We start from the raw sequence: 27,701 nt of genomic DNA on the forward strand, positions 1-27,701 counted from the left end.
TTTAAAAACTTGATAAATACCCAAAAAAATGAATATGAATTTGGTCTAAAGTGAGACGTTTCGGCCCACAAAGTGGGATGTTTCAGCCCAAAAGTGGGCCGAATCGTCCCACCAAAAGTGGGCCAAATAGTCCCGGGCCGAATCGTCTCAGGGCCGAATCGTCCCTGAACCGCTGTGGATGATCATTGGGGGATGGGGGTTGTTTCGTTGTGGTTCATTGGCGTTCCCTGTGGTTTTGTGTGTTACTTACGCTGGTGTTCTCTTCGTTTGTGTTCTCTATCGTTCATTGGGGTAAATATAGTAGGACCAGTCAGATGGGATATACGCAAGCAATAATGCACATGAAGGGTTACATGTCAAAGTTCAAACTGGACAGAGCAGCAGAGAGGTTTTTCTGAAATAGGCCTATAGGTAGTAATAAAATATTAAATTAATAACAATATCAACATTTATTTAAAATGTCAATGTTCACTAAGACAGCTTGTCCACATACCTACTTGAACCTCTTTAATGGCAGATGTCCAGCAGTGTCCATACCGCGGGTTCTCGCTTTCAGTTTGCAGCCTTGCCAATTGGCTTCGACCCTCTCCGTACTGCTGCACATTGGCTTCATTCATTTCAAAGGCCGGGTAACTTTTGGTTTTGCTCCCATCATTTTCTGGTGCTTGTGAGCCACCAAAACTATTCGTGGTTTTCTGGCATTCAATGGGTCGAAAAAGTATAGTAGAATGAACTATACTAATTACTAAACACGCTGTAACTGGATAACGACCTTTGTAACACATATTTTTCAATATAAAATTCATTTTTTACACGAAATTTCACCTCTAGGCTAGGCCTGAACAGCGCCAGTATTTCAAAATAATTGATTAGTAGCGCGCCCTCAATGTTATAATAACAACAACAAACCCGCCACGTGCTTTTCTACGAAGACACAGAGGGGTCTTCAAATATATTACCTAACATATTGTGATAATTGAAATATATATAAAAAATCCTACTTTTCAGTAATTCAGAAATAATTATTGTAAATACTAAAATATTATTACTATTGATTGATTACTATTTGCAAATTTGAAGTCGTCATCATCTAAAATATCATTACGTCATTATTTTGTTCACCTCGCGCCGCCCATACACTTGAGTTTATCTTATCCAATATCGGTCGTCGACAAGCATTATCAGATAAAACAATTTAATTCTTATCTGATAACATTTTGGTAGGTTTTCTTCTGAACTATTTTTTGTAATGCTATTAAGTATTATGTTTATATTTTTTAATGTATTATATTTGCTTGGGTTGTTTTGTTTATTAAATTAAATTAATTTGCAAATTATTCTAGGCCAGGGGAGGGTATGGCTTTATGTTTGAGTGTCGCGGTAAAGATTAGAAGAAACTGCTTTGTCTGTCTAACGGGAATGGTGGATGTTGGTCGGTTAAAGGCCTAGGAAATTAAACTTGACATAAAAAACGACCTACTCAAAATTTTCAAATCTGACATTCATTAAGATTTTCATTTTAGGCCTAGATATGAAAGTTTTGATATTAAGTCAATTTAAAAAACAAAGTTGATTTTTTTTTTTTAATGACTTATCTAAGAGTAGCTCTAGTAGGCCCTCTGTCCTAGCTAGGCTTTGACAGGCCCTTTGATAGTCTGTGTTTATGAATGATAGCAGGGCCCGGGGGATTTGTTTAACCAAGTCCTTATTGGTTGATTATTTTAAATAGTAAAGTCGTATAAATCCTCCTCTAATACTAAATAGAGGTGTCCTAAAGAGGTAAAGTTACTTACAGTAAGTTCATATTATTAACTTTTTTTGTTACCAAAATGATCTGTATATATTGTTTGAAGGTTTGCATGGCGAAATCAATATGTTTTATAAAGTTTGCAGTACTGTACACCACATGTATATAGTTCTGAGAATGATCCAAATTTATTCATCGAAACATTTAGAACATACACATGGTGATCTGATAAAGAGTTGCTGGTAATGTAGTATATAATATTGACAAATTATTAATATAATTAATCCAGATTTACAATGACAGATGTTAAGACAAAGAGCGCCCTCAGTCCTCAAGGGAAACCTTACGACGAACTGTCGCACTTCATCAATGCTGATGGGAATCATATATTTACAAAGTGTTGGGAACCACCAGCAGATGTTGAGATGAGGTTTGTAGGCCTATATGTACAGTAGCTAAACCCAACAAGCAAAAAGGCATTAAAGATGTATTGTCCCCCTGAAAAAAATATTTTTTTTAATTTTTTTGTTGAATATGCCATTATAATATCATATAATAGTTATCCACTTTGACCAAAACTTGGATCGAAAACAAAATTATTTACCTGAAAAAACTGTAATTTAAAGCAAAAAATAGTCAAATTGGCTGTCAGCCAATGGATTTTTGGTTGAATTTAACCATTTATTTTGTCATTTTAGTGAAAGCATATTTTTTTTTCTAGGCAAGTGATTAATTTGATTAAAACTACAAAAAAACCTATTCATAGTCTGATGTAATTAATCTTCATTTTTCATTTGGGGGACAATACATCTTTAAATATGTAAAAAAAAATATAAAAAAGCCTGGTGTCTGCAGCATTGTAGCGACACTTAGGGTAATAAACCGAGGGCCCAGGCCTCTGCGTTACACCACTGCATATAATCTTACCAGCTATAGGGTCAATTCTATTCTTGAACCCAATTATTGCTTAAATTTGTGATTTTGGGAATATTTTAAATCACTGAAATGGACTAGGATCACTAGGGGTGTAACCCCATACTCTTTCAGAAAGATGCACTTGACCAGATATGGACACTGGACCTCCAGTTTAAAAGTCTTTATCCAAGAAGACTTGTATGTACCTGAACCTAGACCGATATTATTTTAGGTCGTGTGGTGCCACTGTCTTAACTGCTCTTCCACTCTACAAACACTATTATGTTTATATCACTATCTTTTTATTCTTGGTGGGCTGTGATAAAAATATTTAAAAAAATTAGTATCTTAAAAGCATGTCAGGTTTCTGTGCAGTAGTTTTTTAAGTATAACAAATATTTTGAATATTTCAGAGCATTGGTTTTGATTTTGCATGGAATTTCGGAACATTGTGGACGGTACGACCCGTTAGCAGAGGTTCTTGTTGCTAAAGGAATTCGTACATTTGCTCATGATCATCGTAAGAGCCTGTTTATCAATTTGGTAAAAGTTGTAATACCAGTCAATGAGGTCACTTAGTCAACTAACCTAGTCAATAAAATACACAACAAAGCTTCTAAGCTCCCATTTCTCTGGTCACATTCAGTTACTTGGAAAGTTTTGTAATACAACATGACATGTGTGTAACATGTTTATGTATCACATGAACTATGAAACATGTGTCACTTTATTTAGTAATGTGCCTATGATACTATACATTATGAAGTGGCATTTGCCTAGATACACAATGTATTTGTTTCCTTCAGTTGGCCATGGTCAGAGTGAAGGCGCGAGGATTGACGTCACTGATTTTAACATCTTCATTAGGGATGCCCTTCAACATGCTGGTATGATTAAGGAAAAACATCCTGGACTTCCGTTATTCCTGATTGGACATTCTATGGTAATATATACATTTCTTTTGTTTTTGTCTTAAAAGCTCAACAACAGATATGGCTTTCAGATATGATATTTATTAAACATAAATTATAACAATGTGGAAACAGAAATCACACAAAAAAACATGGATTTCTTAAAATTGTCAAATACAGAATTTGGAAAAAGTCTGCTATAAATATCAGTCAGACTTGTTTTCAGTAGTTAGGTAAAGTCTGTAGTTCAATCTGATGTGCTCATATATGACATGATGTCAAACTAGTTTGATAGTGTAGACAGTGCCTTAATTTTTTTTCTTTTATTGCTCTAGGGTGGTACAATAGCAATTCTTAGTATGAATAAAAAGCCTGCTGAATTTGCCGGATGTGTTTTAATCGCTGCAGCTACTCAAATCAACCCAGCGGAAGCCACACCATTTAGGGTCAGTTGATATTATTTTTTAGAATTACAGTAGAAACCATACTAAGAGGACACCTTTTGAACCCGACAAAGTGAATAGAGATGTCTCCTGAATAGTAGTTGGCAGTAGTGTTAAAATATATATTGTCCCTTTAATAGGGTGTCCCTGAATAGAGGTGTCCTAAAGGAATGGTTCTACTGTATTTAAATGCCTTCTTTCTAATTATGTTGAGTTATTTTTTAACGGTGGAGAGCTAACATGATGTTATAGGCTATCAAAAAGTAGTTTCACATAATTTCACTTTAGCTGACAAAAGTGAGGAACGCATTCCCATACATTACCCTCTGGATCCACCCTTGATCATCATAAAGTTATTTTTAACATGTTTTTTGTGTTTATATTATGCAGCTTTTTATGGCCAAAGCTTCTGCCTACATGATGCCTCAAGTTGGTATTGTAGCCATTGATCCAAAGTGGATTAGCCGCTACCCTGAAGAAGTGAGTAACTATGTCCGAAAATAGTGCATTTACAGAAAATAGTGCTTTAAAACAGAAATTATACACATACATAAATTCCAGTCATTTGATTGTATGATTGTGTATCACATGGCCTGCAATAGTACGCACTATTTAATAATTGTTAAATAGTACCAAATTTTTTCTCTATTTTTTTTTTTTTTATTCTTTTTGTGTATGGAAACAAATTTAAAAGAAAGTAATGAATTTTAATTAAAATTAACAAAGAATATAATAAATTTAAAACATTTATTTGAAATGAAATATTTTATACTTCATTGAGGTGTTAAATTTATTAAAAACAACCATTTAATAAACAATTTCAATTTGTATTAACAGGTTGAAGACTATGCAAATGATCCGCTAAACTACCATGGAAAGGTCAAGGCACGTATTAGTGTACAAGTTTTGAAGGGAATAGATAACGTTTTCAAAAGCATTGATAGTATAGAATGGCCTGTCTTGATATTGCATGGCGATAAAGACCATTTGGTTCTTCTTGAAGGATCAAAGGTGATGCACGAGAAGATTAAATCTAAAGATAAGACTTTAAAGGTAAAATAATACTGTAGTATACTATGATAATAACAGAATGACTTTTTGCCTCGACAGCTGTGTATTCATGGGCACATCGTGAAAATGAAAGGTCCACATTATTAATTACTGAATACACTACCTTCCATAGCATTCTTATTCACAAACCTGTGAGGTTTTCTATTTATTACAGTGAATTTGGTACATCTTGTTGCACGCCTCCTAGTGAATATGATCCATAAGCAGATGTTTTAACCATAACATTTTTAATGCATGTCTGAATGAATAGTAACTATTACATACATTTTATATATTGGATTATTTACCTTGAGGATTAGGACTAGGAGAATTTAGCTCATTTGTCTCTTCAACGTCATAATTTAAAACAGGTGAAACTTAAGGTGGTGGTACTAACTGATTTGGTAGTGAATTCCAGTCGTTCACAAATCTAACTGCATATGCATTTTTAATCTTTATTTAGGTTTAGAAATATTGAAATATTAAAGTTCTTTTATATATACTTTGTCAGATTTACCCTGAACACTTCCATGCCCTTCATCGGGAAATACCAGAAGACGCTGAAAAGGTCAGACAAGATATTCTAAATTGGATCGAGGAACGGATTGACAGAAAACCGGAAGTTTATTGTGTTGCGGAAAAAGAAGAAACAAATGAAATGACGACTGAGGAAAAAGAAAGTGAAAAAGAAAAAGCGGAGGAAGAAACAAAAGAGGAAAACGAAAAGGAAGAATTGAAGGAAGAAACGAAAGAAATAAAGGAGGATGAATCCGTAAAAGATGAAGCACTAGAAAATGAAAACAAAGAATAAAATAGAATATCTGTACAAGCTCACACAACAATGGCAATTGTAAAAGCATTTTCACAGCACTATGCTAAAAAATGTTATTTGTGTGCTGTCCAATTTAGTCCAAAAATTACGAAAACCCACCAAACCAAAATGTATATTTATATATATACTTAATCAGGAGGTCTAAAGTTAAAAAAGGTTTAAAATTAAAAATAATATTTTCATAAATTGACCAAACAAATTGTAAATTTTGTCTGATCAAGATGTTGAAAGTTATATATATTTCAAAATGTATTGCAATTAAGTAACAAAAGTGTTTTGATTGGCCAGTGTTTTGAATATACGTTAATGTACTACCTCTAAAATAGTTAAATCAATTTAACTTATTGTTTTGTTGCAAATATTGTTTAAGCTTGCTTCCCAATAGGATGCAACGCAAGGACGTATTAAGCTTAACACAAATGTGTTGTCCAATGACAAGTGACAGTTCAAATAATCCATCGCTTGTGATTGGTCAACTTATTTGTGTTGTATCCTAATGAGAAATAAGCTTTCAGTATATAATAAATAATGTGTACCTTGATATCATAATGTAATAGAATTTATTTTTATATACCGGTAGGCTGTTAAAATCTTTGATGGATACTCTGACTTACTAAGGAAAGTTCTTTGTTTTCTAAATTATTTTCCATATATTTATGTCTGTCTCATAATGTTGTAGAAAGGACTTGTTTTGAGGCTTGTATATTCAATGTTTGGTATCAAAAGAGATCTAAATAATTATTGTATTCAAGTGGTCACTAGTGTAATCGATTCTTCGTTTCACGATGCGCTACGCGACTGCGCAGCTTTTGAGTCTAACAGTCATTATGCGCATACTCGTTACTGAACGTGTGTAGAATGACTTTTTGACTAGACAGCTTTCTGTAGCGTAACAATTCATTAAAAACTTTTCATAAAGCTATTTATTATTATTTATATTTTGGTTTTCGTCAAACTAATATTTATATATGTTGCACATTTAATAATAAATACATTGCCTATTTATTTTGGTGCCCTAGTTTTATTTATTTAATTTTTAAATGTACTGTTTTCTGTTCAACTTTGTATACGAAAAAAAATACAAACTAACGTTTTCTTGGTTATTATTTAATTTATTTAGTACCTTTCACAGAATAGTAAAAATGACTATTACAATGGTGATAAAACAAAAAATTGCAATACATTATAAATGTTAAATATAATTAATTCATTTTGCAGGCTTGAGAAAGTGTGTAAAATGTTTTTCTTAATAATGTATTTTATTAGTACCGTGTATAGAAAGAAAGGGAATAATGTTTACAAAACAACCATTTTAATACACAACGCTTAATATAATACTTACCACAGAGATATAGAATTAGACTAACGACATGTCCGAAGTGTTAATAATATTGAATTCGTAATTTAGCAATTCATGTCACCATAACGTTTTGTTTTACGTTACTTTAGAATCTATTTGGGCATAAAAGTGGCCTACAGTAGGTACTTTTTGGCCGTGTTTCTGCAGGCAAAAATTAACCGTTAAAACTTAACCGATAAACTGCCTGTAGAAAACGGTGTTTAAAAATTAAACGATAATTATCTTATTCAAATCAGATTATTATCGGATATAAATGCGATAGTTTCAACCTTTGACCTGATGGACAAATTATTGCGTTGTGGATTGGTCACCTGGTTGTTTGGCAATGACTGATTATGCGCACTTTATTTAATTATTACCTGATTAGTTAGAAAATTCGATAATTTTTGTTTACAGAATAATTTTATCATGCAGTTATAAATCGTCAAAACCAAACATGATTTATATAATTTCAAATCGAAAATATTATATTTATTTCTATAAACAATCGAAATGTGTACTTATCTTTGTGGTTGACATGGCAACGTCTTAGGAATATTATTAGTCTTCTATAGTATAATACTATTAAATAAATAAATGGATATAATAATGACTTCTGGTTATTGATCCAAAAGAGAAAACATATTGATACAAGCTCAATAATTTTATTTTAATTTGGTTGATTTACGGTCGTATTGTCGTTTTATAATAGAAATATGCTATTTTTGTTGCCAAGTTTATTGTTAATGAGATTTTAATACAATATTACATCAGATAAAGAGAAAATTTTAACTAGTTAATTCATTGCGCATGTGTGAGATCATTCTGGCCAATCGATTTTGATCTTGTCCATGAATTCTTCATCGGTCATACTATCGCCAATCTTACAATAATACGCGGCAAATTCTTGTAAAGATATCTGAAGAAAAATAAGAACAGTGTTGTTTTTAAGTAAATTCCAAATTACACATATAAAAGATGATCGCATCATGGATATAATGTCTATACATTCTTTAGAAAATATGATCGCATGACATGAACCTGGATCTTATGGCATCCTTTTAAGAAAGATGATCACATGAAATGAACCAGCATCTCATGTCTACATCATTTAGAAAAGATGATCACATGACGAGATCCCGAATCTCATGCCATCCTTCAAAAAAAGATGATCACATGAAATGAACCAGGATCTAATGTCTACATCATTTAGAAAAGATGATCATATGACGAGATCCTCTGGATCTCATGTCTTCATCCTTTAGAAACAATGATCACAAGACGAGATCCCGGATCTCACCTGCATCCTTTAGAAACGATGATCACATGACGAGATCCCAGATATCACCTGCATCCTTTAGAAACGATGATCACATGACGAGATCCCAGATATCACCTGCATCCTTTAGAAACAATGATCACATGACGAGATCCCGGATCTCACCTGCATCCTTTAGAAACAATGATCACATTCTAAAAGATGTTTGTAATATATATATCAAACCAGGGAAGAGTTAAATTACACTCTTTCCTGATCAAACATACCTTGGTTGACATCCGTAAAAAAACTTACCATTCCGTCTTCTTGTCCTTGTTTGTCGTAGTCTTTGAAAAACTTCTCCATTTCATCTTTGTTCATTTGACTCCTCATGTCTTCTTCTGTACAGAACTCACTACCGTCTTTATCTAGACGAGCAAACACTTCTCTTACTTTCTTTCTCCTATCAGCAGACATTAAAGGTAGCTGTAAATTGAATAACATTTGTACATTAGTTAGATGACTTTGCAACCGGCATTGCTTGATTGTCAAAATGTTATTTGTCAGGTAAAGTCAATCGGGTTAAAAAGTATAAACATTGATAAAATGAGGATGAAGTCAAATTACTCCGAAAAAGTACATATAGTTTAGGGCCGGGCAAAAAGACGCCCGCCCGGGAACAAGTCTTTGGTTATTTAATTTACTTTAACGGGAAATATAAAGAAACGTTCAACTTTATTGTTTAAAATAATCAAAAATATATAACAATCGTACAATGTTTGTTTAAAATCACAAAGCGAAAATTGAACTTTGAAAGCTAAGTGAATCAGCCATCATAGTTACATAATATGGAACGCAATATGCAGTCCGACGACCGAATGGCGTGCAAGTTATTTATCTTGCGCCACATAGCGGCGCTATACAATCTTTGGTTACATAAAAAAAAATGACCGATGGAATTCGAAAGGTGTATCACGGCAACTATAGAACAAATCGACCGTTCTACGCAACGCATAGAACAAAAAGATGCACTTCGAACAACACGCACACGCGCTCAGGATTATCTATATAAGCAGCGCATCGGCAACCTAAAAATCGACAACGACAAGAGACAAGACTCTCTACCAGTTGTTTTTTTTGTGCTTACACAAAACGTGTTGCTAAGTAAACGTGCATTCGAATTCGAAACTTACCAAGACGACGATCAAGAATGGCAAACAAATCGATTGTTCAACAAGACATCCTGGTGAAACCAATAATTGGAGGGTAGGCCACAAATCCAATTTAATAGTGTCAATAGTGGTAACATTACCACCACTAAAATTGTTTATTATTATAGGCTAGGCTAGGTAGGACCTATATAAAGGTATATGCCTAGGTCAGGCCTAATAATAATATGAGGGACTGCTAACTAAGCCTAACTAGGCTTACTCTATTTAGTTACTGTCTAGTAAGTAGTAAGTAGGTGGCCTATAATAAATAGGCTATGCCTATAGCCTATCCTGCCTCTACCTAGGCTAGCACAGTAGGGCCTATATAGCTATAATTATAGTAAGTTAGTACTGTTGTTGTAGAGTAAAGCATCATTTACCCTATTAGGCTAGGCATAACTTTAGTCAGTCTGTATGTAAGTAGGCCTAGGCCTAGTCCTAATTAGAGTCTGGGGCATTATTATCGTAAATAGTACTATAAGTAGCGCCTATTCAAGTTATCGTAAATATACGCTTATTATATTGAATAATTGATAATAACTTTGTGATATAATATAACGTTTCTTGTTTGGAATTTAAGTAGATCTCAGCAAGATGTAGGGCACCAACCAAGAAGAAAGTCATTATTTAGAAGGGTTTGGACAGCTGTACTAAACCTTTTATGTATCACAAGTTACCAAGCAGCGGATAGCAACTTAAGTTCACCATATTCATCACCTCTATCATCAATCCAACCATCAACGAGTGCAGTTCCAGTGTCAACCTCACTATCACAACATTCAACACCATCACTACCATCATCAAAGTCATCATCACTATCAAAATCAACGTCTGTACGACCAAGGTCATCTTCGACGTCACAGCCTGGTCAGATAAGTGCATCCGGGTCCTCAACAGCGTTATCACCGGGTCAGATACCACAAAGAAAACGTTTTCGTAGTGTGCCAGCATCGTCGTCAACACAATGGCCAGTGTCATCTGCAAGTAGCTACAATGGTTCTTCGACAAGTAGCTCCACCACGTCAACAAAAACCGTTGGTAACAAGGGAGATGCCACATCAAAACATCTTGATCAAATACTGCCGTCTGTGAAGATGCTGAATAGATCGAGTGTAGCCAACCTTAGCACTCCTGTAGAGCTTGGTCATGGCAGCTTCGGTCGCGTTGACTTGATGTCGTCGACTCTGTATCCAGGAAATCTAGTTGCAGTCAAGACAGCATTTTTGGAGAGGTACGATAATTCTGATGAAGCGTGGTCCGAAATGGTGATAGAAGCACGTGTTAAGGAGTTGATGAGTGACCAACCTTCAGTTCCTCGTGTCTTGGGCGTCTTTCGCCAAGCCAATGTTTGTTGCATGGTGCAGGAGTTTGTTGGAAATACTCTGACCCTATCCAGTACAACATTACTGAAAGCAATGCGAACTGGACAGCCGTCATTGAGTGAGCTCGATTGCATTTCCATGACGAAAGAGGTGACTATTGCCCTCAACATCATGCACCAGCGAGGAATTCTCCATAATGACGTAGCGGCAAGGAACATCCTCATCAACCACGATGGTACCTGCTACAGAGCGAAGCTATCAGACTTCGGCATGGCTAGCACCCTACAACACCCAAGGAGAAACACCCAGCTAACCTTTAAATCGTCAGCCGAACTGATTAAATACCATTTGGACAACCGAGAAGTCGCGCCGGAAAAATACATTTTCGGTGCCTGCAACTCAATACAGAGTGACGTGTATGCTATCGGTTATGTAATCAAATGTTTAGGAGTAGCAATTCAAAGTAGACAGATGGTTGAACTCGGAAAGGACACTACAGCAGTTAAACCAGAACATCGACCTTCTTTAGATTTCTTGATAAACAAGTTGGAAACAATGGCAGAAAATAAGAGAAATCGACGTGTCAACGGGCGTTAGTTTAAATAGTAATATTAAATATAATTTTTTTTTGATATGATAAATTCTAATAATGATATTTAAATTATAATAACTAATAGTGATATAACAATTTAAAAATGTAACAATAATAAAAATAATAAAAAATTGATTTTAATCTCTAATTTACGCGTTTCAATATTATATTCAACATTATTACAAAAGATTTAACAAATACATTTTGCGTTGCTACTGGTAAGTATTATTTATAATAAAGTAAGTACACACAATTTGTTTATTTCTAATGTTCTTTGTAATGCTTCAAATGCCTTAATAGTTATGTTTAAATAATACATTTTTAAAACAGATTTGTCAATATTATACTGTAATATACTGAGAAGCATAAACAGTTTACTGAGTTTTATTTAGGCCTAAAGCTATTTTTCTTTATATTAATTAAGGTATTTCGTCTCTAAGAGTTTACGAATGATATAATCTGCTAAATAACAACTACGGTAGTGTACAAGACGATTATTCTCGACAACCCTTTTACTCATTATAGGTAAACTGTGTACTAATATATAATGAATGTTGATAGTAATGACAATAAACTATTCATAACTTTTTCAGAGTATACTGAAACTAAGATAAATCATAATATTGTTTAACTTAAATTGTAATTCTTGTTTTTATGTAAGCCTTTTCGACAAGAAGTCAATATGATGTTTTCAAAATTTTAGCTAAAAACAATCAACATTCTTTTGTACATTTACCGAAATGTCCAATAAATGCTTGCCGATTCGAGGGACCACTATCACAGCCATCGATATGACGACATGATGATGATGTTGAGAGCGGCAATTTTCAACATTTTAGGTAAAAACAATCAACATATTTTGTACTTTTAACTATATTTGTATATCTATATCTAACATTAATTTATAATATTTTGTAATTGTATATAACGTTTATTTATTTTCATTAAATGCTTGCCGATTCGAGGGACCACTATCACAGCCATCGATATGAAGACAGGATGATGTTCAGAGCGGCATTTTTCAACATTTTAGGTAAAAACAATCAACATATTTTGTACTTTTATCTATATTTGTATATAACGCAATTTATTTCTTTTGTAAACATATATCTAACATTAATATATAACATTTTGTATATAACGTTTATTTATTTATTTTCATTACATTCTTTACGATTCGAGGGACCACTATCACAGCCATCGACGTTTTAGGTAAAAACAATCATGTATTTTTTTTGTAAAACTATATCTAACATTAATATATAACATTTTGCATATAGGCCCCTAACGTTTATTTATTTCTTTGGCATTGTTTGCCGATTCGAGGGACCACTATCACAGTCATCGATATGAAGAAAGGATGATGTTCAGAGCGGCATTGTTCAACATTTTAGGTAAAAACAACCTTTTTGTAAAACTATATCTAACATAAATATATAATATTTTGCATATAGGCCCCTAACGTTTATTTATTTCTTTTCATTGTTTGCCGATTCGAGGGACCTCTATCACAGTCATCGATATGAAGACAGGATGATGTTCAGAGCGGCATTGTTCAACATTCAAAAACATTCACAAAGTTTCTAACATCTGTGATTTAATCTATAGGTGTTCTGATTGGTGAATATGTTGTAGTGGGCCCACTACGGTACCATGTAGATAAAACAAAAGCTGGCTACCGGAACTCCCCTTGAATGATTTCCCCAGAGTACGCACGCATGCCAGGTTTGATATTTCTTTGAATATGCGTGTTGCTATGTAGGCCTAACTCTCAAGATCATTGAACAGTAATTTAACGTGGGAGGTGTTTTGTATGATTGATGCACATTTCAAATTATTAATGGCGAAATTAGGACTCATTTATCATAAATTACAACGACCATTGCTGTGAAGGCAAGGTGCAGGTCATTTCAATAATACTGAACGTTTAATATCGTTGTTACACACTCACCACCATAGCATAAATATCCTAACTTGTACAAATTTGTTCTGTAATCAAAGCCGTCAGCAAAACGAAATAAAACAATTTCGGATATTAATAATATTTGACATCTTTTGTTAGGTAGACCTAAATAAAATAAATTTAACAATAGACACACAGAAAACGTGAACACAATGACCTAGGCCTACATATCAAATTACCATCAAATTTAACAATAGACACAGAAAACATGAACACAATGACCTAGGCCTACATATCAAATTACCATCAAATTTAATTAGCCATAAAAGGAGAATAATATTACTGTAGCACATTATAACGGTTGAATCAAACACTTTTAAGGCCCATTCACATTAGAACGATAAAGATCGACGATAAATAGATAACATTTTTCTTGCATCAAACAAAAGAAATTAGAAAAGTTTTTGTTCTAGAACTATAGGATTTATTTATCATTTATGCTGTCTTTGATAAAATGATTTTTTTTTACAAATCCAATCAAATGAAGTCATGATCAATGAAAACAATACAATCGTTGTATTGTCACGATATTATTGCTCATACTAATCATGACGTCATTTGATTGGACGTGTAAAAATAGCATTTTCATCAAAGACAGCATAGATGGTTATCGTATAGTTCTAGGATGAAAACTTTTTAAATTTATTTAGTTTCAGGTATGAAAATGCATATTAATCTATTTATCGTCTGAATGGGTCTTTATGAAGACTTTCAGATCACACGACGATATAGGTTGAAATGGAATGTACACGTCTGAATACACTCCATTTATCGTCATCATTTCAGGAATGACGATGACTAAGGCTCCCCAAGCTGAACCCAACCTTTTCTGTCATCCATCACGTACTTTTATTTGAAATAATATATTCAAATTTAATATCATAGTAAATGTCAAAATCTATTATCTCGTGTGTATAATGTATATAATGTATTATAAGTGGCACTCCATTAATCATTGATTGTGGATTTACTTTTTCTCCTTAATGTCAGTAAAATTCAAATTATCAAGCTGAGCTTAAAATACAAGAATAACATTTGTATTTATGATAATTTTTATTTTTAGTTTTTAAATCAATATTAAAGATGTATTGTCCCCCTGAAATTTTTTTAATATTCCAGATTAATGTAACACAATAGTTATCCACTTTGACCAAACATTGGATCGGAAAAAAATGTATTTACCTGAAAAAAATGTGATTTAAAGCAAAAAATGGTCAAATTGGCTGCCAGCCAATGGGTTTTTGGTTGAATTTAACCATTTATTTTGTCATTTTATAAGTAAAAACATTATTTGTTTTCGTTTTTTTTTCATTGGAAGTGATTAATTTTATTAAAACTACAAAATAACATATTCAAAGTCTGATTTAATTAATTTTCATTTGTTATGTTTTTGGGGGACAATACATCTTTAAGGCCGACTCTTCTAATCTGTGTACACTATCAAACTTTATGTGACAAAAAAATGTGATGTATGGACATGATGATGTCTTATCACTACCATATTTGGGCATACCACTACCATATTTGGTCAAACTTTTTTTGTTAAACTAGTTTTGATGATGTAGACATTGCTTAAACGAACGGTAACGGTAATACAAATATAGAATCTGTTATTCCTTATGACCATTTACACACAATTAACGCGGAGTGGACGGGCAGTTTCTGCTCAGGATAGATACAGATTCTACGTGGGACAAGCTAAGCGGTTTTCCGCTTACCGTTACCGCTCGTCTGTGTTAATTGGCCTTTACACTGAATTGCGGCGCTGACTCGGTAGGCCTACAGGCTGATGCTACCCATACACACAAAAGAAACATAAGATAAATATCCCGGCGTATTGCGAATGTAAACTCACCATCTCCTAAAGGCCTGTTCCCAATAAGCATTTACATGAGAAGCGACTGACGCGTCAAACGACTGACGCCTACTCGTCACATTCGTTTTGATGTTAAAACTTAAATTAATTTGTCGCGTCAAACTTTCGATTCCTTTTGGCGCTTGACGCGTGTTCATTGTGCCTCGGCCTTAAATACCTAGTGCAGAAGGACGAATAAACTTGGACGGAACATGGTCATTTATAATTGGACGTAATAATCTGGAATTTCACTAATCAGAAAAGTAATTTTAATGTATCCATATTGTACACCAGATTCTTAATTGTACCTGAATTCAGTGATACAATGTCTAAATGCTTGTCACCACATGTTACAACTGTTAAAAGTTTGATCAAACCATTGTCACACGTCACGTAACTCTACATTTAAAAAAAAACACCTATTATAGGCCTAATCATGGTACATGCCTACCATGTTTAGCTATCATGCACTTTGTGACTCTGATTGTCCAACAAATAGAGACTTTTTCGATTTGTGGCGACAGCCGACGGCCTATGGTTCGGTCATGTCAATTTATTTGTCGTCGGTAGTCTTCGCCTGGGCCTAGAAACTACAAAAATTGTGACGAGGTGGGGAGAAAGAAAGCAGGCTTCAGTTGCACACAGAATTAACATGACGATCCCTAGTACTGTAGTATTAGACTGCTACTACAATTTCACTCACAACCATGTTTGGTTATTAAACGCTCGGTGAATTTTGTTTTGTCAATTAGGAATATTCATTATAGACATAATCAACAGACTCCTCTCAATTCACATCGCTAATGGCCATATTTCTAAACAATAAGGTCATTTATAAAACATAATTAATAGACAACGTGTACCTGAACACAACAAACCACTATTCATAATTATGGTAAATACAGTTAATTAAGAAATTCATCCATAAAGAGGCATGAGTTCATAATAACTGTACAACAGTATCGTACTATATGGCATATGTTACCAACGTGTTAATAAAATAAATTTCTTTCAGATTGCGCGCGCGCGCAAGAGGTGATTTTTAGTGCCTGTAAAGCATGGTTCTCACTAAGACACAGACGTAAGCGTAACGCATAGGTGACCAGTGGCAAGCGACAGTTCAAATAATCCATTGCGTGTGGTTGGTCAAATCAGTTGCGTTGCGTTTACGTTCTTGCGTTTGTTCTCGGTAGGACGCACCACAAGGACGTAAGCGCAATTTGACCAATCACAAGCAATGAATTATTCGAACTTTTCATGTTTGTTAGGTCCTAGTGGAACCAAGCTTTCCTTTCCAGTATCTTGTATTACTTTAAAAATAACTTGTATGGTTATTATTTTAAGCCTAATATCATAATGTAGTATTAAATAGTTTTTCATGGAAAAATGGAAACTCATATATATCATTAATTGATTAAAAGGATTAGAAAGATTCAGGTAATAGTTTCTTATAACGACATGAGGCGAGTCTTCTAGTTGTTCACATATCCTAATTAAAATTATACCAAACCAAATCCACAAATCAGGGAGGTATACATCCCTGTACAAATATTGTACTCTTTTCAACTATGTTGTTGAACAGTTGAGAATAAATACGGCATGCCAGTTCCAAGACCGTATTCGACTCGATTCGTTTGAGTGATAAGTAATAGACTTGGTCTCTAACGTTATATTAACCCGTCTTAGACTGTAGGCCTACATTTTACTCGTAATGTTTGTAGGTTAATTTGTTTTTAATGTGTTTGGTGTAATTTCCCAATGAAGCGTTGGTAAAATCTGGATTCCGTGGGGGTGCGTGATGACCGAACCCATAAGGCCTATGTGATGCGAAAATTATATTAATTGTGCATAACTTACGCTTAGTCATCTGTGTCTTGCATGCTATACTAAGGCACATTATTTAATTTTAAAAACCAAAACAACACAATTTAATACTAAGATAAACTAAATATAGTATACTAAATATTTTGTTTTTTTAAATTAAATTTAGTGCGTTTACAGTGCATTATTCAACCCGAATCTTAAGCTCTGTCTATACTATCAAACTAGTATTACACAAAAAATGTAGGCCTACTCAAATATGGTGGTGATATGCCCAAATATGGTAGGGATATAACCTCACCATGTCCATATATGGGAACATCACTTTGTTTTGTCACATAGCTTGATAGTGTAGACAGAGATCAGCCTGATTATTGAATGTATACCAACAGTTTTAATTCCGCCCTTTGTTACGATTCAATTCGACTTTTATTTCAGACAAACTGACTGATACATATTATTTATTTATATTTTATTATTTATTATTTAATAAGCCATCTTGCTTGACACGAGACCAGCCAATGGCTTAATGACCTACCGTATACCATAACACGTGTTAAAAAACATATAAAAGCATCAAAATGCTAACCATTACAATCTTAATTAAAATCATTAAAACATGCATCGATAATCAATATCTTTCTTTTTTCTTCTCCTCCTTAAATTTTATAAAAAAAAGAAACAAAAAAGTAAAAGAAATGGAGAAAAAAAGAAAAGAGAGAAAAAGGATAGGTTTTACATGTTAAAATATGGAATGACGTAAAGAAAGAATTTGATAAGCACATTTTTTAAATAAAATAGTAATTTACCGTCAAACTGTCGACAAATTCCGAGTAGTCGATCTTTCCCGAGTCGTCATGGTCGAACAGTTTAAATGCTCGTTCGACTGCTTCCTCTCCGACTGTTGCCGTTATACCGATTTTTTCTAGGCCAGTTTTAAACTCTTTTTTGGAGAGTTCGAAGTCTTTGTTGCGGTCCATCTGGCGAAAAGCACTGCAATATAAAAGATGGAATTGAAGATAATGATTATGATACCAGAATGTTCCGATTAAATTAGCCTAATTGGTATATATTGCAGATTCGGACAATTTCGGATAAAGATAAGCATTTGTGTGGGTATGCCAAATTGCTGTTTCTCAAGTTTAATAAGCTAGTTTGTTTTTTCTTGGGTTGCATTTTTAAAATGTTATTGAAAAATGGAGAATGAAAACAACCATTCACAACAACCAAATTTCCTCTCATAAAAAATCTCAGAGCCATATCCTAGTATTACGTCATCGCCCTTATTTGATTCGATAGCTCCGCCCACCCCCTTCTGCCATAGGCTTGCTGTAAGCGTAGATATTCGTAATCTAGTTTTCCTGGTACTATTGTTTTCACCAAGTGTTAGGACCTAAACCGAAGTAATGCATTAACATTTGCTTCCTATTCATAAATAATACGGAAGATGTATTTTCAGTCATGGTTTCTGAACATCTTAGGGAAAATAATCATGTCGCCTAAGTAATGTTAAACTATGTCTACACTATCAAACTAGTTTGAAAAAGTAAGTGTGATATGCCCAAATATTCAATTCAATTCAAAGCAACATTTATTTTCTCCTTTCATATACAAAATTGATTTCAATGAACAATATTTCTTCTTCTTTCCCTTTTCAGGGAATTTATTAGTTCAATGTATATTGGCCTTTGGCCCTAACACAAACAAATAAAAAAATAACTATAACTTAAGATAATGATTTCTTTTTTCAAAATATAGATTTAAACAAAATTTAGAAAGAAGAAGGTACAAGCCCAGAAAGATAAAAAAACACATCTTGTGGAGAGCGTACCTATTACTGACAAAGACAATAAAATTTAAAAATAAATAATAAAAAATTGACCGAAGAATAGTTAATATTTGGAAATTAGGTGACTTTTAAGTTTAGATAAAATGATTTACTAGAAACAGAGTCTAAGATGGGGAGTGGCAAATCGTTCCAAAAAGTGGGTCCGGAATACCTAATGTTGTGTTGAATATGGTAGTGATATGCTCAAATATGATAATGACATCATGTCCATATATGTGCACATCACATTTTGTACCACGTAAAGTTTGATAGTTTGTAGACAGGGCTTTAGTAAAATGAGTTTATTGTCGTATGATGTACTTACTGCATGAGTCCCTTGCGTCCACCAGCTTCAACGAGCCTCGACCTGATAAGCTGCACTGGGTTCTGTTGATCGGCTGCCATATTGTACTATAATAACAAGTATATGTTAAATTTGTCCATTATCTTTCATTATTTTTAATTAAATTTCCATGAATGTGTGTCGTATGCCATATATTAACAAGTACTGAATCTCATGCATGAATAATCGCTTCCTAATAGATATGATATTAAAAAAATATTCGAACAGTAGAGAAAATACACACCTAACGTTTTTATCGGTAATGTTTGAGTTTGAGGTGAGAACATTAAAATAAGACGGACAGACAGATAGTCGGAAAGGAAACACTTTTGTAAAACGGTAAAACAACATCAATGTAATATTTGTCAAAAGTTCTTTTTCGTTAAGCTTGGTTCCCACTATATAGAGACGTAACGCAACAAAGAAGTGACGCAACCGAGTTGACCAATGACAAGCGGCAGTTCAAATAATCCATCGCATGTGATTTGTCAAATCATTTGCGTTGTGTTACCCCCAGACCCAGAGGAGAGTATATATTCACTCCCTATAAAGCTGGTATAGCTCAGCTACAGACATGAATTCCAGATATAATATTAATTAGTTAAATACAAAAAGTTAAGTTCTCCCACCCCATTTATTTGCCATATTATTTTGTTTTAATGCCTCTCATTTGTATTATCTGTGCACAGAAATATAGAGATCTTACTGAGTAATTTAAACTTATACCAGTGGTATCCCCCACACATGACCTACACATGAAACAAAAAAAATCATAATCATAATAATAAATGTGAAGGGTGGCACCGGTAGTTATAAGATAGGAATTTTTCATCATAATAAACTCTAAGGCCTATATCACAGTGTCGTGAGGATTTGATGAAGTTTTTTTATATGGCCTACCAGTATAGTAACGTCCAACTCATCTTCTTACATTCACAATAACCTACAGCCTAGGCTTTCTCAACGTCCTTCACTAATTAAATAGAGCAGTTTAAGGGATATGCAAACATTTTTATTTAATTGAAAAATACCGTTGGATTAGTCTTCAATTTAGTAGATAATTAATTGCTATGTTTTGATAAAATAGATGGATTTACGAGGAATTATGGTCTAGGATAGACATTTCGCTTAGCTTATTATACCGATATCAATACGTGCAGTGTTGAAAAGCAAGACATTTGTAACGCCAGATATTTAAAAAAACAGTTTGCACAGGCTGACTTGTACATCATTACCTAGGCCTCATGTTTCCGAGAACCATTACACACATTAGAGCAAGCGAAGCGATCGCAGCCTCTAGTTATCTAGATAATTGTTTACATTTTTACCATTTGTATTATAATCGAATTTTGATTATCTTTACACTAAACTAAACAGCTAATCATCACATAGTTTTTTTCTGTTTTGTTTACGTTAACCACTACTTTTATTCATTTAATTTTCAAATGATCAATACAATGATTTTATACTTCTTCCTAATTTATATATTCCAATGTTATTCTGATTTTTTCCCCCAATTATTTTTTTATATTTTCTCCTATCCTTTATACATCACATATTTATTATCATCATTGTTGTACGTTCATACTAGATATAGCCTAATAATACCGTTGTATATGTCTATTCATACACAATATTATCAGTACCTGTATCATGCAGTAATACCAGCATTCCTTGAAATGAGTTAACTGTTTGTATACTGTTGAACAAACAACGTACCCTGAGAACGCATACAATAAATATAATTAGGAATAGGGTTTGTAAACTATGTGGGAGTGGTTTTGTTTAAACACGTCCTAACAAAAAGCATTCAAGATTGTTTGACCAATAAAATAGGTCGAACCTACTCATGTATCCTGGTATCACTATGGTAAAATAGGCCTAATTAAGTCAACATTAAAAAATATAGCTTTAATTGGCTATTCATATTACACTATACAATGGGTTAAAGAGCTTTGTATCTGTATATGTACATTTGATGACGAAATAAAGAATAAATGAATGAAATGAATATATAGTCCTATCCAATCAGCTTTCATCGATATAATAGGATCTATGTGGATGATTTGGGTTACAAATGCAATGTTTGGGTAGACGTAGGCCTACAATTTCTATCGTGATAATTTAATATCGCTAATATTCGAAGTAGTTAATTGACCAGATGTTTGCCCTCTTTCACGTAATTTTACTTTATGCTATTGTACATTTGAGAATACCCGAGTGTAACTGATCGAACCCACGACCTCCAGATCCCTATCCTACGGTAGCGAATGGTAGCTGAGGCCTACCCCTAGACGTGGGCAAGCTCGGCGATATAAATATCGAAACTATAATGAATAATGTCTAAAGATTTTGTGTTCACACACAAGATATCGGTGTGTGAATATAAGTCAACATTATGACAAAGTCAATCTACCTGATCAATATAATATGATGGCTACACACCTTTTCCAACAAATGGTCCCTTCAATATGTTAGCATACCCCTACCGGAAGTGTATGCACACCCGAGTTGTCTAGCCTATGCCTAGTAACAATCTCCTGTCTAAATACGGGCTATAATTAGCCCTGACGTAATAGCAAACTTACCTGGTACGATTATTCAACAAATAATCTACTACAATGCCCTGTATCATTTGACTGACTTCAATGCATGTATACAAACAAACGTATTGAAATCCAACATTTCTGAAGTCGTGTACTGACTCATGAATGGCTAGCCGTACACTCAACCAAACGTGACGTAAATAGATTTCGGTCAACCGGTGATATTAGAAGATTGATAGTTAACGATACTGTATAATATAGTCGTTTCCCTATAATTCAAAGTGCAGGTTTATTGGGGTTTTTCATTACTTCTTGCTTGTTTTAAATCCCCGTAGATTATATTGTAAACGCATTAAGTTTTTTTAATAAATCGATGTCAATCTGTTATTGTTTTGAAAGTGACACCTGGGAATAGCGATGCAAGTTCGCAGGCGAGTTCTTTCGTTGTGTCCTAGTGGGAACCAAGCTTAATCGGTAAATTTGCGTTGCACGTGACTTTCGTCCTTGCGTTGCGTATTAGTGGGAACAAAGCTTTAGTGGAGTCCAGTGGCCGGTTGAGGCTGGGGCTCCGCCGAAAACCATAGCTATACAATCGGCACAGGTTCAAGTCACTTATCGACCATTGTTCTGGTGGTAGAAAAAGTATCGGATACACATCTGGCTTGTGTGCACTTTCTGAAGATTGGGGGTTACCCAAGTGGCATTATTTTTTTCCTATTAGGTTAAGGCAAAAATGCACCCCGGTGTACTGGTCCATTCATCCCTTGTCGTTGTGGACAGACGAATGGGCACCGTTTGGAGGCAGCACTCGAACATGAAGGGACCCTTAGGGGAGAAGAAAGTTGTGGTATGTGTCGTCCACACCTGCCCAGTAGGCCGTAAGACGCAGGTTATACCCCCATTACATTTTAGTACGTGCCCATTGGTAACGCGTTCCATCGGGGAGGTTCTCTACGACCCCTCCCCTCAATAACTCCGATTATTATCGGTAGGCCTATGAATACACGAATGATTCTCTAGAAATTTGAACGTTAAAGGTGAAAGGTTGGCTGATCTCTGCCAAATGTATTAGTTTGAAACCAGTAAACTGAGTCATAAGGTTTAATCAACTTTCAGGTGAAGTTGTAGCCATTGATGTGGACAATATTTTTGTTCTCCAATTAAGGACTGGAATTTTTACCGTCGTGTGTATTACTCAAGGTGATCACAGTTGCTGTTTTATTTTTTACGTTAGGAGACAAATTATAGGTCTCTACGCCGGTATAGTAGGCCTATTTCTGGACTTCGCATAAGCTTAGTAACGCGACGTACAACATCGATGTATTCTAGGTCGATGACGCCAACTGAAATTATTGCAATTCAGTAAGCTGGAAATTTAAGTTTAACAACATTATAAAATTACCGAGTTATTCGAATAACCTCACTTAGTCGTTTATTGTTCAGAGGGTGGGGCTGTAATATGGTAACATGTATAATCAAATAAATTCTCAAATGTAAAATAAATACAACACAATTAATATAAAATGAGATAAAGTACAGTCAAAATGCTTGGTCCATGGAAGTCAATGAAGTCCACTACATATGTTACAATACAATTGTGTATGAATGTTTAGAGGCACAATAAAGGCTGCGCTCCGGGGCGTTTATTTAGGATGTTAGTTTATTTATTTGAATAATAGTACTACTGTATAACATTAAATCATACACTGGTATACACGCATCAGTGTATGATCATGTACGTGTTACTAAATAGCAGGCGCACCATAGACCTAATTGGTTTCATTCGTATTTGTTACGGAAACTTCCTATTCAAATTGATTTTGTAGAAAATATTAAAAAAAAACCGGTAAGGTAAAGCTACACATCGTATACATAACTACTGTCCAGAAAGATAATTTATAGACAACTTAAGGTATTCAAATAATTAGGAAGATTCCAGTAAATCTATAAATAGAATGACAGACCTACAAAGTTACGCAGGTATGAAACGCTAAATAGACTTTGTAACTGTTCAAAAAGTAATTTGTGAATGTATTTTGGTTTGAGATATGCTGCTGTCGAAAGATGCTGTGTATTGGATTGATAACTGCGATTAATAGTTTAGCTTGCATCCCACTATAGGATGTAAGCGCCACGCAAGCTTGTCCCATGTAGAAACTGAAACCACCCGTCCGCTCCGCGCTTTATTTAAATGTACATAGATTCTATATTTGTATTACCGTTACCATTACGTACACACACATTATTGCAAGGACATTTTCTTACGTTGCGTAGGTTGCGTTACGTTGCGTCGCTAGTGGGAACCAACTCATTCATCAATCCGATAAACTTCCATGATACTACAAAATTATGTAATAATTGTGAAATACTGGTATGGTTTAAGGTCAACACACGTTAAAATATTCATTCATGTTCAAGAACGTACCGTGTACGGTGACGTCATGTATCTCTAACAAATTTGCTGTCAAACTTTGTCGATGAACTTAGACACTGAACGAACAGTACACATTTGTACACGTAATTATGCGCGTCAACTTTCCATCTCTAACATCGAGTCAAAAATAACTTTGTTATTGGTATGTTGAAGAGGTAAGTGATACATTGACTGTACGAATGTTTATTTTCATCTCTTAGTTTATGAGATTGTTTGGTAATGACTCGTGCCTTTCGAGACGTAGGCCTATAATAGGCCTACGAGAAATCACGAGTTAATATTCAAATAGTAACTACCGGTATAAAATCTAGTAGTTATAAAGAAGATAACTCCGTAGTAACCAAGTATATTATATAGTAAACATAACCTGTTAAAGATGTATTGTCCCCACAAACATTCAAAATGAAGATTAATCAAATCAGAATTTGAATACTAGTCCATTTTGTAATCACTTCTGCAGAAAAAAATAATGTTTCAACTTATAAAAAAACAAAGCAAATAGCCAATTTGACTATTGTTTGCTTTAATCAGATTTTTAAATAATTTTGTTTAGATTTAATTTCTGGTATAAGTGAATGACTATGTAACATATTCAGCAACAAACAGATTTTTAAAATGTGATTATTTTTGTTTTCAGAGGGACAATATATCTTTAATACAGTAAGGAAATATTAACTCGTGTAGTTCATAGGACAGCTAAGTAATTTTAGCTATTAACTGAACTCTCATTCCTCTGAGGATTGATTATCAAAGCATATTGATCTCAAGGAACTCAAGACTCATTCATAACTACATACCACAAACATTATATCACTTAAATATATAGATAGATAGATGGACAGATATAATCTTTATCATATTGTTTGTCATTGCAATAAAAGTGGGTTGCCCCCACAAAAGAGAAAAAAACAAACATCATATCATAACAATATTGATTTTCGCCATTCAAACCTTAAATCATAACACTTATACTAACTTGGTTAACCAGCCAGAATAGTATTGCTACTAACTAATGTTAATACCTATAGGCCTAACTAAGTAAGTAACTTGTAGTAGATGGTTACAATAGTAAAACCACAAGCAACAAAACCCAAATTATAGGCTTACTATATTGTAAACTCATCAACAATAATGACATAAAAAACCTACCTATTCAAATTACTTCTTATCTCTACACACAAACACCATGCAGTAGTGTAGGAAGATGTGTATTAACTTCTAACAACTACAACCATCAAATGGAGACTGTCTTACTATCAGTATAGTTGCTGATTATTAAACGTTGCATGGATCACTGCTCCAAGTGGGATAGTAATTATACGAATATACATAAATGGTTCGTGAATGAATATTAAAGATAGAAAACACCTTACTTTCTGACGGATGAGTTTATGAACTTTTAACTATTCGCCAAAGCCTACCCGAGTCAAAGTTGAAAGATAATCAATACTAATCGAATTCCATTTTCAGAAAAATACTTCGATGATTTCAAAATATATTAGGTGTAATAAATAAAGTCAAATTTACTATTACTATTTATTATTTTTACCTTCTTCTTTCGTGTTTTTATTTGTTGTCTTGCTTTGCCCTGGATATGCTTGGTCCTCCAAGCTGTGACCTGGATGATTGTTACATTCTTATGTTTATTTGAAATAAATGATGATGTAGATACTATTTCCTCAGAACATCCTAATTACTTTATATAATACCTTTATTTGTTCCACTGTTTTGTCAAAGTATTTAAGTTACAAAAACGTTAGTCAGAATTATTTTCATTCTTTTCACATTACTCGTCTCACTCAAAACCTCAATTTAGAAAGATTAACATTTTAAAATTACAAGATCTTCATTCTATACACATTTTGATTTGTATTACATTACTACGCGAATCATGAATTTGTGATAAAATCAGAGCCCATGATTTAAGAAATAAACGGCAATCGCAATATTCCTATTTTATAGAAAATCTCAATTTTTGTGCTATTTATTTTTATAATGGACCTAAAGTATAGAATAATGGCCATTTTATGTTTTTAAGAAAATAATAAATATTATTTTGATTTATGATATTAGTATTATAAAGAATAGATGGATCGTCAAAAAATATGCAAGTATGCCGATGGGCTTAAAAATAGATAGAAAAATAAAAAGAATGGGATGTTTGGTTGGAAAATTGCAATGTACCTCCGCCTATTATAAATTTCTCTTTTCTGTTCCGTTAGAAATTCAAATAGTGTCAAATAAAGTTTGATATAAAATCTATAGTTTCTATAATAAGTGTTAAATCTACATAAAATCATTCGAGTAAAAATGACAAGATTTCCATGGGGAGCCATTTCGCTTGATTGCTATCTTACAGGAAACGTGTAACGTATAATTGGGTATTGACGATTTTCCAGAATACTGTTTGTTTCTATTTTAAATTACGACTAAAAGTCACTAAAATGTACCGCAATAATTAATTGTTTATCAAGTTTATACTTGCACCAATGATCAGAATATCACAGTAACGTACGCGCATTCGTTATCATATTATTCATAATTATTTTCGAGTCAAAATAAGACTAAAATACGTCATTCTGCAATAAGTGAACTACTGACCAATCAACAACAGAAACCGACCATCCGGCATCCGGGGTACTGTGACACTAAACTATCGTAGCATGCAGACGAGGACAAAATGGCGAAGTCAAAGTTGTAAAGTAAAGTATGTACTTAATCTAATTGACTTAGTTTAAACTTATTTTGCTTCATCATTATTTCACAAAATTAGTAATGCTATTAAATACTAATACGAAACGTCCCATAATCTTTCTAACATTTTAGCTAGCTAGGCCCCTAAAAAGGCTACCTAGTAGCTTAGGCTAGCTACCCCTAGGCCTATAGGATACGTACTGCACACTCGAGTACTACCACCACAGAACAACAACCAACTGACCAAGGCTAGGCTAGGCTAGGCCTAAGTGTGGACCGGCCTCTTCTATGGGTTAAATACGAAGCCCTTCAACACTACCATCAGAAAGTGTAATTCATACAAAATAGGACATTAGAGTGCCAACTATAATTTGTCAACTTATATTTTTTTAAACGATTTTTTACCAACCCAAATATTCGTCTGGAAAATTAATATTAGTGAACAAAATAAAATCTTCAATAATGTGTGTAGGTCTATTGTGTCAAACTTCATTGAAATTCAAATTTAATTGATATTTTCAATCAGTTTCTTTTGTTTATTTTGTTTTTTTTTTGTTTTTGATTAAATTGTACCTTATTTTTTATTTTTGGCAGCCC

The 27,701-nt window shown here is 33.7% G+C and overlaps 3 protein-coding genes across 8 annotated transcripts in view; 1 reads left to right on the top strand and 2 right to left on the bottom strand.

Annotated features, from left to right (window-relative positions):
• LOC144855406 (uncharacterized) overlaps positions 1–843 on the bottom strand; it is a 38,345-nt gene extending 37,502 nt beyond the window's left edge. Inside the window, exon 1 of the mRNA XM_078713255.1 lies at positions 494–843. Coding sequence (XP_078569381.1) covers positions 494–806 — 313 coding nt within the window. The 5' untranslated portion in view covers positions 807–843. The remainder of the gene's footprint in view (positions 1–493) is intronic.
• Positions 844–1,135: 292 nt separating this feature from the next.
• LOC144855411 (monoglyceride lipase-like) lies at positions 1,136–6,903 on the top strand. Its single transcript, XM_078713260.1, has 8 exons — positions 1,136–1,220; positions 2,037–2,177; positions 3,076–3,182; positions 3,469–3,605; positions 3,909–4,019; positions 4,407–4,496; positions 4,854–5,069; positions 5,578–6,903. The coding sequence occupies exons 2-8, from the start codon at positions 2,044–2,046 to the stop codon at positions 5,875–5,877; spliced, it is 1,095 nt and encodes a 364-aa protein (XP_078569386.1). The 5' UTR covers positions 1,136–1,220; positions 2,037–2,043; the 3' UTR covers positions 5,878–6,903.
• A 245-nt stretch (positions 6,904–7,148) lies between these two features.
• On the bottom strand, positions 7,149–25,594 carry LOC144855420 (crustacean calcium-binding protein 23-like). 6 transcript variants are annotated; one of them, XM_078713275.1, is made up of 5 exons: positions 25,573–25,594; positions 19,413–19,498; positions 18,069–18,252; positions 8,811–8,981; positions 7,149–8,156 (listed from the first exon to the last, which is right to left on the bottom strand). In XM_078713275.1, the coding sequence occupies exons 2-5, from the start codon at positions 19,490–19,492 to the stop codon at positions 8,058–8,060; spliced, it is 534 nt and encodes a 177-aa protein (XP_078569401.1). In that variant the 5' UTR covers positions 19,493–19,498; positions 25,573–25,594; the 3' UTR covers positions 7,149–8,057. The 6 variants fall into 6 exon arrangements, with proteins under 6 accessions (XP_078569401.1, XP_078569400.1, XP_078569397.1 ...); XM_078713274.1 differs by having other exon boundaries at positions 25,560–25,581; XM_078713271.1 differs by lacking the exon at positions 25,573–25,594 and adding an exon at positions 22,019–22,174.
• Positions 25,595–27,701: the final 2,107 nt, after the last annotated feature.

This window comes from Antedon bifida, chromosome 11 (genome assembly GCF_963402885.1).
Source record: "Antedon bifida chromosome 11, ecAntBifi1.1, whole genome shotgun sequence".
NCBI classification, from domain to species: Eukaryota; Metazoa; Echinodermata; class Crinoidea; order Comatulida; family Antedonidae; genus Antedon; species Antedon bifida.

Excerpts from the sequence above, each read along its gene's own strand:
- LOC144855411 (XM_078713260.1), top strand. The coding sequence starts at position 2,044 with ATGACAGATGTTAAGACAAAGAGCGCCCTCAGTCCTCAAGGGAAACCT. Across the intron at positions 2,178-3,075 it reads CCAGCAGATGTTGAGATGAG|AGCATTGGTTTTGATTTTGC; the intron begins GTTTGTAGGCCT and ends TGAATATTTCAG. Across the intron at positions 4,497-4,853 it reads TTAGCCGCTACCCTGAAGAA|GTTGAAGACTATGCAAATGA; the intron begins GTGAGTAACTAT and ends TTGTATTAACAG.
- LOC144855420 (XM_078713270.1), bottom strand. Across the intron at positions 18,253-19,412 it reads GGACGCAAGGGACTCATGCA|TGCTTTTCGCCAGATGGACC; the intron begins GTAAGTACATCA and ends TTTATATTGCAG. Across the intron at positions 8,982-18,068 it reads AATTTGTCGACAGTTTGACG|CTACCTTTAATGTCTGCTGA; the intron begins GTAAATTACTAT and ends TTCAATTTACAG.